Source organism: Amaranthus tricolor, chromosome 13, assembly GCF_026212465.1.
Source record: "Amaranthus tricolor cultivar Red isolate AtriRed21 chromosome 13, ASM2621246v1, whole genome shotgun sequence".
NCBI classification, from domain to species: domain Eukaryota; kingdom Viridiplantae; phylum Streptophyta; class Magnoliopsida; order Caryophyllales; family Amaranthaceae; genus Amaranthus; species Amaranthus tricolor.
Genome location: NC_080059.1, coordinates 8,752,501 through 8,764,558, shown reverse-complemented (window position 1 = coordinate 8,764,558; position 12,058 = coordinate 8,752,501). Strand labels below are relative to the sequence as shown.

The 12,058-nt window shown below is 31.7% G+C and overlaps 1 protein-coding gene across 1 annotated transcript; it reads left to right on the top strand.

The window, feature by feature from the left end:
• Nucleotides 1–3,547: 3,547 nt before the first annotated feature.
• Nucleotides 3,548–10,906, top strand: LOC130798637 (exonuclease 1). The gene is made up of 13 exons (XM_057661706.1): nt 3,548–3,767; nt 3,851–3,887; nt 3,992–4,166; nt 4,250–4,328; nt 6,443–6,487; nt 6,586–6,735; nt 6,860–6,974; nt 7,062–7,162; nt 7,276–7,373; nt 7,475–7,564; nt 8,670–8,821; nt 9,342–9,470; nt 10,220–10,906. Exons 1-13 carry the CDS (start codon nt 3,690–3,692, stop codon nt 10,792–10,794), a joined length of 1,824 nt encoding a protein of 607 aa, XP_057517689.1. The 5' UTR covers nt 3,548–3,689; the 3' UTR covers nt 10,795–10,906.
• The last annotated feature ends 1,152 nt before the right edge of the window (nt 10,907–12,058 follow it).

Here is a 12,058-nt window from a genome sequence, read left to right as displayed (position 1 = left end):
TTGATATTGTTTCACTTTTAATTTAAGAAAAAATATAGAAAAAAATTTAGCAACTAATTTTCAATAGAAAGAATTATTTATTTGTACTACCTTAGAACACAAGACTAAATATAGCAATAATTGTCATTTTTATACTTACAACTTACTCTTGTAATTAAATTATTTTGTTTTTAGTTTGAAATAAGCATTTCTCAAACGTGGATGACTCGACTTGTGTATTGTTTGTTTATTTTGTTGACCTCTAATTCCAAATTATTGGTAAGAAGAAAGAACCGTGTGTCCTTCCTCCCTATAGGCTATTACTCCTTTCTAGCAAATTTTCAAATAAGATATATTTTCAAGACTAAATATATGTGATATGTTTTTTATCGAGCTGATCTAATGTACATTTACCTTTTAATAGCGATTATTTATAATTCTAAATTGATCACTTTATATTTTAAAGTTCTCATTTTTTATAATTTTAAAGTTATCATTCATAATCTTACGGCCCCTTTGGTGATCGGTACTAAATGGTGGAAATGAAAATGATTTGTAGTCTAAATTTTCATAATATTTATCTTGTCATTCCCTTGGTAATGAAAGTTTGATAAAAAAAAAATTGTCTTACCACATTAGAATTTATTTTGTGAAGAAAATGAAATTGTTGGAGTATAAGCATGACCATTAAATTTGTCAAGAGATTTTTGTACTAAAATTACACTAATTTCCCATTACCATTCCCACCATTTAATACCGGTAACCAAACAGACTGTTAAAGTAATCGTTTACAATTTTTAAGTGATTGATTAAAAAATAAACTAATTATCTGATGCCGATAAAATGATGTTATACAAGACGAGTTATAAATTTTTTTTTCCTTAAACATTAATTTCTGTAATCCACTTTTTTTTTTTCTTTTTTTTTTTTTTTTTTTTTTTTTCTTGATCTCCGTTTTTCCTTCTTCACTAATTTCCCCATAAAACAAGTGTTATTTTAAAGGAATTAGAAGAGTGCTTGCATACTTTTCTGTAATTCTATGATCTATCAAGTATATATTGACCGTGTTAGAATTTTCATTTAGATAGACACTATTGTTATACATGAACATATTAGCTGAACTAACATTACAAATTTATTTTAAATTTAATTATATTAGTAACCAACCATCTAAATATGTACTATTGAGTCCGTAATTACTTTTTATATAATTAAGTCATAATAGGGTTTTTAACAAGTCATTGGATCAATATTTTTAAATATCGATAAAATTAAAAAAATGAATCTGGACTATTTAAATTAGTAGTTAGTCTTCAAGTTTATAAGGTGATTATTTTATTTTTTCTCTTTCTCAAATAGGATAACTCACACGGTCATACGTGGATGATAAATGATACTTTATCAATTACAAGCAATTGCGAGTTTCGAGTTTTGTATCATTTGCTAAGCATTTTGCATTTGTGTAACTCTGGACTAATTGATTTGTTCACTACCCTTCCTGTAATACAAGACTGTAGACTGGCTCCACAGACCAACATAAGTCTTTTCAGCACACTTTGATCTCACTCGTGCGCACCCGGGAAAACTTCCTAGGAGATCACCCATCCTAAAATTGCTCCCCACCAAGCATGCTTAACTGTGTAGTTCTTAGCAAATGAGCTCACATTAAAAAAATACAACTTGTTAATATGAGTAGTCTATCAAACCCTTTTCAAATTAAATCTGGAATATTACACTTCCTCTTTCTAAACTCTAATTTGTGCGAAATCCTTAATTGATGATTTCGACTCTAATTCTACTACTAACTCACAATTCATATCCTCATTGTCTAATATAGTCAATTGATGGTACAAAATTGAAAAATTTGTAATCCAAAGTGCTTAAATACATGAATCATTTACAAAAATAGCCGAATTCATACAAGTCTACCCAAACCTAACAATGTTGAATAATCAATTCAAAAGCCTAATCGATTCGACAATTATTGTAAAACGAGTTAAATTGTAATTATTTTCCTAATCATAGATATTTTGATCCAACATGGACCAAATTGACCAGCACTCGACCGACTAACAATCAAACGATCAACTAACAACTAAATTTGATATTGATCCACTCGATGGCTACTTTAATCAATTTATACTCGAAAAATGTGACCTATAAGCAATGTCATCCATTTATTTATTTACCATAGTTTTTCTATTTTTTATTGTTTTTTGAAATATAGAATTTGTTCTCAATATCATGGGACGATTAAGGCTACCTACAATCTGATTTGGTGCAAATTGATCTTTAAATTTATTTGAATCTCAAATTATGAGTATTCACTAGTCACTTGAATTGATGCAATGAAAAAACAATGGTTAAAACTTATATTAAATATGATAATTAAATTATAATAATTTCTATTCTGTGTACTAGTCTTTGATCACTATTCAATTATCACTCATAATTTATATATTATTCTTAATCTATAAATTAAAATATAGTCAAGTGAAATCTTATTTGATTCGTCTTAATGTTTATTAATATTCACTTTTTATAAATTTTAACTATATATAATTAGATATATTAAGAATTAAAATATTATCTCGATAAGTGTAAAAAAGGTAAATAAGACTAATAAACTAAATAGGAACAAAGAAGTACATAATTAAATTAGAGTATACTCTCTCTCTTCCTTATATTTCGTACCACCTTTTATTTTAATTTATCCCACTGATTTTGCATCATTTTCTTTTTTGGCAATTGTCCCACTATCATCTTTTGAATCTAATCCATAAACTTATGTACTCTTTTCATTTTAACCACTCAATTCTATCATCCATTTGTTTTTGTTTCATTTTTCAACCTAATTTTCTTTCTACTAAATTTCACCTATTTTGCACTACTGAGAGATAAAAAGAATCATCATCATCATCCTACCCAGTATATCACGTTCATAGAAAAACTATGGATAGGGTATGGGGAGGGAAGGACGGCGGCAACTTATACCCATAAAGGAGAGCGCGGACAAAGGAGTCCCTCGGCTCGAGAGAGATACGGAGACATAACTACACGGGAAAGATAAATTAAAGGCCTATAAATAAAAAAATAAGTAGACCCACGTACAAAATAAAAGGGGACAAAAAACTAATAAAAGAAACGAGAGGAGTAAGATGGCAAGAACACAAAGAAGTAATCTATGAGGACATCAGTAATCTAAAACATAGATATGACGCTTCTAACTACCCCTATGTCTAGTCAGGCCCTCGGAGAAGTTTAACTCACGCAAGTCAACTTTTATTTGTTCATCCCAAGTTCTCCTAAGTCTTTCTCGACTCCTCTTGCCCTCTACTACCATGCTTTCTACTCTCCTCACAGGGGCGGCAAGAGAAATAAATAGAATATCAAATTAAAATAAATTGATTTGAACTAAATTGAATAAACTAAATTAATATTTTAAAATAAAACAAAAATGAAGTTAAAGTAAATAGAACTTGGTGACTAGAGACTAGAGTATAGAGAAGCACACATGACACACCTAGAAATTAGAGAAAACAAAAAAAAAAAAAAAAGAAAAAAGCGCGGGTTTGTTTTAGGAATACAATTTCAAATTATTTTCCCGGCAAATTTAACCTAACTATCTTGTTCTTCCTCTTTTCTCTCTTCTTCTTCCGTATACTAGTTTCGATTCCCAGTTCTTCCAACTAAAGAACAGAGCAGATCAAATGGGCATCAAAGATCTACTGAGATTCTTGAAACCTTACGCGGAACCAATTCACATTCACAAATTTGCTGGCAAGCGTGTAATTTCCCATCCCCTTTTCCCCGATTTACTATTATTTTTGACTTCTGGGCATCAATCATGTAATGGATTCAAATTTTGCAGGTTGGAATTGATGCTTATTCATGGCTTCACAAAGGAGGTACCCACTGTCTACTTTAACATTTTTGTCGTTGGAGTATTTTTCTAAGAAATGGATAGGAAATTGGGAATTCATTGATTTTTGTGGAAAATGTATATATGCAGCATACTCATGTAGCATGGAGCTGTGCTTAAACTCAGAGGGTGACAAGAAATTGCAGTATATCAATTATTTTATGCACAGAATTAATTTATTGAGGTTCCATGAGATTACCCCAGTTGTGGTTTTTGATGGGGGAAACATCCCTTGCAAGGCTGCCACCGAGCATGATCGATACAGGCATGCACCATCATCAATTCGATTTAGTGGTGTATTCTCTTCGAGATTAATTAATGGAATTTCATAGTAAATGTTTGGTTCAGGAGGAGAAAAGCTAACAAAGAATTGGCTATGGAGAAACTTGAACAAGGAAATGTTAATGCTGCCATTGAGCTTTTTCAGGTATAGTTTACTTCTTGATTTTTACTTGTATATTGAAATGCATTCATAATTGTTATTCCAAGTGCGAAGAAACATCCCAAGCAAGTAATGCCAAAGACAATGAGTGGTGGTTGTGAGGGTTGCTCAAGCGAGCAACTACCAAGATGTTTGATATTGGAAATTGATCAAGCATAACTCCGTTTTGGATGTGCCTCGTGTTGTTGACGCGAGCAAGAAGAGGAGCTTCTTGCTTGGGCTTTCTCGAACAAGTTAAAAAGACAATATTTGCTCAGACGAGGAAATGTCATTAAGACCTTGTTTTAGTAAAACCATGCATTCTAAAATTTTAGGAACTTGAGGAGTAATTTCCTTGAGCTATGGAAGTCTTTAAAAAGGATATTGATTAAATTCTAAGTGTAATGAAGCTAGTGAAGCTTGTTGATGACCAACCTTCTTGAGAAACTGTTAAGATTTAGAGTGAGAATGGAGAGCCACCTTTAAGGGGGAGTGACTTGTCAAGAGTTTTCTGTTGTAGTTGGTTGAGGATAGCTCATGTTGCCAGCTTGTTGAAGCTATTTTTGAATGCCCAAAGACATGTGAGGAACTACATACACAAGAGACTTAGAGAGAGCTTGAGAGTGTAAATACTATATGTAAGCGAGCAAACACCATCGAAGGTTTTGTATTGAGTTGTATTCTATACTCCTCCCCTCAATAAATTAGCCCCATTTACTTTTGTCACGAAGATTAAAGAGTTGGCTTTGTTGGGTTAAAATAGTGCGATATTAGAAATAAAAGAGAGAATATTGAAAGTAAAGAAATGGGGCTTATTTATTGGGATTTGGGACAGAATAAAATGAAAAATTGGTCAAATCTATTGGAACGGAGTATGCAATTGTGTTTATTATTTAGTAAAATAGACTTGATGGTTTTAGTGGTATACTATGATAACCAAAATGCTTGTCTTCCTCTTTATTTCTCTAATTTAGTTGCTTGCTCAAAACCTTGACCATTGTCCTTGTTCTTTGAAGTTTTCTCCTCTCAATTGTTCTTGCTTTTGTGTCTTCAATTCACAACTATCTATCTTTTTCACATGCTTGCTTAGCTCAAAATCACTAAGCTAATCCATTGATTTATGTAGCTTACACCAATCTTTTAGGATTAATGCTTTGATATCGTTGTTATCATGCAATTTATGACCTTGTATCTGGGAACTACAATTATGGATTTAGTAAACAATGTCAATTTCTGATTCATAGTTACTTCCAAGTTGAATTCAATGGATACAATTATGTAGCGCAAATTCTGGATTGTACCAAATTTGCAAGCATGTACATCGTTTAGTTCTAGAGATAGTTTGTCATTTGACTCCCCTAAACACAAACATGCTTCTTGCCAGGTATAGTTCCATAACTCTTCCAGCAGTTCTAACATCTTCCACTTTCCCAAAGTGAATGACTTTGTTCCTTAAACATACTGAAGGATGAGAGCTCCAGATTTGCTATCATGTTACACTTAGATCAATACAAATGGAAAACTGTGGCGTAAAGGTGTAAAATTAAGAAACTGTTCAAAATCAAGGTTCATCTTTGGCTTCGAAACAACATTCAAAATCAAGGATAGGATGCACACGTTTCCATTGCAACTGTTATGTGGAGGAACAAATGCAAATTTCAAGTCATCTTGTAGTTCTACAAAATTGTTCCATGGTGTAAACCTCATAATTCGATCTATAAAAACACAAGAAACAAAATTTCCAACCAGCCCATTGTGAAAATAAATTGAAAATTGCAATGTTCATTTACTTCTACAAATATTGGATCTTGAGTTACTTTAGGAACTTACAAAAGTGGTTGCATTATAGTTTGTTTTAAATTTCTTGAATTTCTTCACATATATCAGTAGTATTATTTCAAAAGAGATGGTGAAACCATCAAAATAATTTCTTGTTAGTATTATTCAAGCTTTATTCTATAACTAAAGTTTCCTTTGCCAAGTTAAATTAAGAAAGGAACTTTACAAGTTACCTTGTTTTATTAATTGGAGCACCCTCTACCACTTTGTTTTGTCTAGAGCAGAAAGGAAGCATCGTGTCGAGTTGTCGACCACTGACTAGTCTTTTTCTTTTTTCGTAGAGAGCAATCAGCATCACTCCATCTATGGCTCACCTTTTGATACAGGTATGTCATTGACTCAAGCAACTTGTTTCTAACCGCATCCATAACAAATTAGCATTGGGCCTCTTATTACAACAATTGTTGGTTCACTTGTGCTTCAGAGTCTAAAATCGGAAAATGTTGAGTTTATTGTCGCCCCATATGAAGCTGATGCACAATTGGCTTACATGTCGAGCCTTGGAGAAGAACATGGTGGTATTGCAGCTGTAATCAGTGAAGACAGTGACCTTCTGGCATATGGTTGCCCATCAGTAAGCATGAATTAGCTAACACTTTTGTTCTGGATGATGGGATATCTTCTGCCGTCTGACAAGTTACGTACATCCTAAGCCTCTTTCCATTATTTGCTTTCTCAGTTTTATCGTTGGTGAACAGGTCGTTTTCAAGATGGATAAATTTGGTAATGGCGAAGAGATTGTTCTAGAAAATGTTCTCAAATCAACAAACTGTAAGCCATCATTTCGAAAATTCACCACCTCCTTATTCACAGGTAAAATTTCCTAATGGCAGATCTTTTTATTTTCTTAGAAAAACACTGTAACGGATCAATATTTGGTGTTTGTGTTTCTGTCCACAGATATGTGTGTCTTGGCAGGCTGCGACTTTCTTCCGTCTATTCCTGGTATCGGCATCTCTAAAGCTCATGCATTGGTTTCAAAGTACCAAAATATTAATCGTGTAAGCTCCTACGTTCAGTAAAGCATAAAAGAATCACAATTATTCCTCTCACGAAATCAAAATCAGAAGTTGTAAACTGTTCAACCGTTCAACCTATTGGTCTATTATTGCAGGTGATATCAGTTCTAAAGATTGATAAGGGTAAACAAGTGCCAGAAGATTATGCAAGATCTTTCAAGGAAGCAGTTTCAGTATTTCAGCATGCAACAATGTAAGCAAGCAATATACTAACTCAAAGGAGAGTCTTGCCTTTATAGCAAATTTGATTATTCATGCTTTGTATTGAGACAGTTTATTCTGTACTTTGTATAGATATAATAGACATATGAAGTGCGTTGAGCATATGAAAGAACTACCGGAGAAGCTTTTGGAGTCACTAGGAGAACTCAATTTCTTGGGACCGTATCCATCTCATCTCTGCCCTTCTTTTAGGCTTATTGTTGCATTTATGCTATATTGTTATATAAACTTTGTTCAATAGGGTGGTTCAACTTGCATCTAATTTTTGATTCTTAACCAGTATGAATAAAAGGCACAAACTTGACAATTATCAAGGGATCAAGAATGGGGTCTTCTTAGAGGAATTTTAATCCCTTCTTTAGGTCCATATCATCTGATCCTGCTGTCATTCTAATATTGCCCTCTTCTTAAGCCAGAAAAATCCTAAACACCCTGATACAACAAGAACATAAAGTTGCTTTCTATGTTACCCGGACTCTTCATTTTGCTTCACGTATCCGTATCCGTTCCTTAATCCTCGGACATTGGTATACACTTAGACACTCCATTTTAGGCGTAATATTGAATATTTAAATGTATCCGACACTTTGACACGTACCAATATCCAACATCAGTACCCGAGTCCAAGTAACATAGGTTGCTTTATTAGTTTTGTTGTTTGGTTTTAGGTAGAATAAGACAATATATTTTAAATGTGTGAACGTGAATATATGGTAAAATGATAAGTTAAATGTATGGATGAATATAAAAGATAATGTATGCGATTATAACACAAATTAGAAATATAGCAAATTGCGAGACAAATATTTAGCAAGAAATTCATTTTAGCCAACAAGTATTATTTGTAAATAAATTTCTTACAAAAGCTTGCATAAAAGATGTGGTCAGGTATGTTCCCTTTTGGCTTAACAAAAAAAATTAGTTGAATTAAAAACTAAATTGAAATAGAGCCAAATTTATATTTTTGCATACCAATCAACATGGATGAAAATTAATGTTATATAGAAAGTATGATGTCTTCTGTATTTCATTGCTATTATAGTGAAAAAATGAGGCCGTATCACCGTATCTCAATCATATTTTAAAGGTTTTTGAGTTTATAGTGATCAAAATATAGGCTGCATTGATCACAAAACCCTCTGTATTAGTCATGAAATCCGTTTTGCGTGCATTACTGCGACTGTGACCGAAGTCGTATTTTTCATGACTGTTTCTATTAAATAGAAGGGGATATTTGGCTTTCTTTGACAATGGTGAAACCAATCAGATACATTCCCCCAACTATAGCTACTGCAATTGCAGAAGGAAAGTTAGACCCATGTACAATGGAAGCTTATGACTGTTCACTTAGCCACCAAACTTCTCATTCTGCCCAAACTTTTGCTTCAGTTCAGCAGATCAGGAAATGCCATATGACAGGTAAGTTATTTTTTTACCCACAAAAGAACCATTAATATATCCCTTATCTTGATGGGCCAAAGCTCTTTGATTCCGAATTATAATGGAGTATAATGTCAAGGAATGAATTCAACCAAAAGCTTAACTCATGATTGTAGTTTTAAGATATGTTATATATACTCTATCATATAGTAAAGCGGCTCGACTCAATAATCATGTGAACTTCTGTGTTTGATCTTTGTCATCACTTACAAAAATAAGGTTGCGTATAACTTTAAATTTCACCGTAAATGAGAGTCACTTACACATTGTGCTTGGATAGAGAGAAATGGAAGGAAAGAAAAGAAAGAAATTTGTAGTGATGGATTATTTTTTGTTTAGAGGATTCATTCCTTTCCTTTTCCTTCTCTTTCTTTCTTTTCTTTTTAAATTTAATATTCAAACGTGATATTAATGATATTGGGGTAATGAATATTGTAGTATTATTGAAAAGGACCATTGATATTCATCTTAAAAGGTTTGCACCTATTATTTCAAACAGGAGAAGTAGAAGAGATAGTTCAAACTTTTAACAGAAAGAATTACAAAGTTCAAGGGGACAAGGAGAAGCAAACAAATAGCTGTTTTACACTTTATTCTCCCGGAAGTATGACAGACATTAAGGTTTCAAGTGAGTCACTTTTCTCATTATATTCTGTAAGACAAAATGTTATTTGTCTTATAACTGTTTCTATAATATAAGTTACACTATCGGGTATAAGACTGTCTCACTATGAAATAAATCCATATTATTAAGTTATTTTTCTACTTAATCACTTTAAAATTGTAAGTAATCACTCTAAGACTATAAATAATCACCGTAAGATCGTCTTATTTGATGATTTGTACAGAGCCTTCTTGTTCAGTTTTGGATTCAGAGCGAAAGATAGAAAGACCCTTAAAAACTTAAGACGCAATAAATTATATAATACTCCTTTTGTTTTATATTGTCGTTATTTTAACTATTTTATAAAAAAATCATAATAAATCATATAGCAAAAATATAAATTATACTACTATGTAATTTTGGGCTCTAAAAAATTTAGAACTCTAGGCGATAATCCACTTTACCCTTGTTAATCGGCAGTCATGAATTTGCTTCATAGTATCAAGCCTACTCTAACTTGGTTTTCCACGGTCGTATTCTGATAAGGATTTTTAACACTTCTATATAAACTCCTCTTATCCAATGGATTGTATTTATTAAAGTCTCATCACATATTGATAAAATTTGTTTTCTTTTAGCATGCGGACGTAGGTAGTAGTATATTACTTCTATTAAATAGTAAATCACCCTAAATCTGTGTGCAATCTTTATGATTTTCTGTTTATGTTCATGATAGCAATAACAATTATGACTTTATTACATTTGCTTCATAGACAAAAGTACAACCATAGTAGAGAGGCAAGTTTTGAAGGAAAGGAATTTCAATTTCTCAAATGAAGCTACAAATCTTTCAAAATTAGTCAATTCTTCGGAGATTCACTACAAGGAAGAAAACTCAACGGCTTCGGAGGATTTTCCGGTGAAAACACCAGACAATAATCCATTTCGAAAACGCAAACATCATTCAGAGAACACTGAATCTACAGCTACGTCAAAGTTAGTCTCTTCTTCTGAGACTCCGATTCACTTTAATGATGCATGTTCTACTGTTTCCGATGAGTTTCCTGTGAAAACGCCAGTCAACAACCCGTTCCAGAAACGTAAACATCAATCAGACAACGCGGAATTTACACCTACCGCAACAAAATCTTCAGTGACTGACGATGATCATCTCAATGTGAAGAGCCAGAATGATAATTCTCGGGAAAGTGTGAACTCTAAGCTTCGGAAGCCTCAGCGACTTACAGATCAGGTTAAAGTTATGACGAAACGAAATTCAAAAAACTCGAAAATTTCTGCAAATAAAAATGGTAAAAGTACTATACTGAATTTCTTTAGTCGAATATAATTAATCTTGTATTCTTTTATGTATGAATTATGGATCAAACAACTTCTAATCATCTCAATGTACTATGAAAAATTGTGTTTTGTCAAACGAGAGAAAAAATTATCATTCTATTATTCATATAGGAGTACTTCATCGTTCATAGTATATTTTTCCAGCATCGTTCTTGCGGCATGTGAGGGAGAAGGTCAGGAAGAGTATGTATCGATTAGTGTGATGATTACCTAATATTCTTTGGAAAAATTACCTAAAATAATTCAATTTATTCGTGATTTTTCTATAATAATCCTACCTATTGATTAACCATGAATAATCCCAACTTTGAGGAATATTTTCCTAGAGTAAAACCGGTGACCGGATGACTTGCTATAGTAAGTTTTATTTTTTTTAAAAAAGGGATAATTTAAAATAAAATATCAAAAAAAATGTTAAAAAAAATTATGAATTTTTTTTATTATTTAGCATTTTTTTATGTAAACTTTCAAAAATTTTCTCTAATTTTAAATTAATTTTTAGTTTACTTTTTTGGTGAATTACTTATTATAGCAGGTTATCGGGTTACCCAAGTTTACTCTAGGCAAATACACCTTAAAGTTGGGATTATTCATGGTTAATTAATAGGTAGAATTATTGTAGAAAAATCACAAATAAGTTGGATTATTCGAGATAAATTTTCCATATTCTTTTAAATTACGAATAAAAAGTGAATTATGATCTGATTTGATCGTGAATAATACAAACTTTCACTAATTACTATACATGATACTAATTTTTAATTAACCATTACTAATACCATAAGGACATGTTTGCTCATAATAATACCAATATTTGTTTATAGTTATTTGAAAGAAACAAAAAAAATGTAAATTAATGGTTAAATAAAAGTTGTTATTATTCATGATTAATCAAAAGTTAGTATTATTGTAGAATAAATAACAAAAATATGTACTATTAGTGATAATATTTTGTTATTTTAGATTGTTTTGAGCGAATTGCGATTTTAAAAGGCAATAAATAGCATAGTTTTACATTAATATATCAATATAATGGCTCTTTGAGGGCTTTCCATTTTCTTAAGAAGAACAAGAAAAAGCTAAAGTCCAAGTGTAATTAAGAATATGAAATAGAGCGAGTATTTATTTTTAAGTGTGAATAGTTATCAATTATAATCATTTTACATTCTACTTATTATAGGAGTATCATTATAAATTATAGGAGTAACAATATCCGATATTCATAATTCAACTTACTTAATTTTGTCTTGTTT

What these genes read in the sequence shown, in the direction of transcription:
- LOC130798637 (XM_057661706.1), top strand. Translation starts at nt 3,690, where the DNA reads ATGGGCATCAAAGATCTACTGAGATTCTTGAAACCTTACGCGGAACCA. An exon ending in TTCATGGCTTCACAAAGGAG is followed by an intron (nt 3,888 to 3,991) that starts GTACCCACTGTC and finishes GTATATATGCAG; the next exon opens with CATACTCATGTAGCATGGAG. An exon ending in TGGCTCACCTTTTGATACAG is followed by an intron (nt 6,488 to 6,585) that starts GTATGTCATTGA and finishes CTTGTGCTTCAG; the next exon opens with AGTCTAAAATCGGAAAATGT.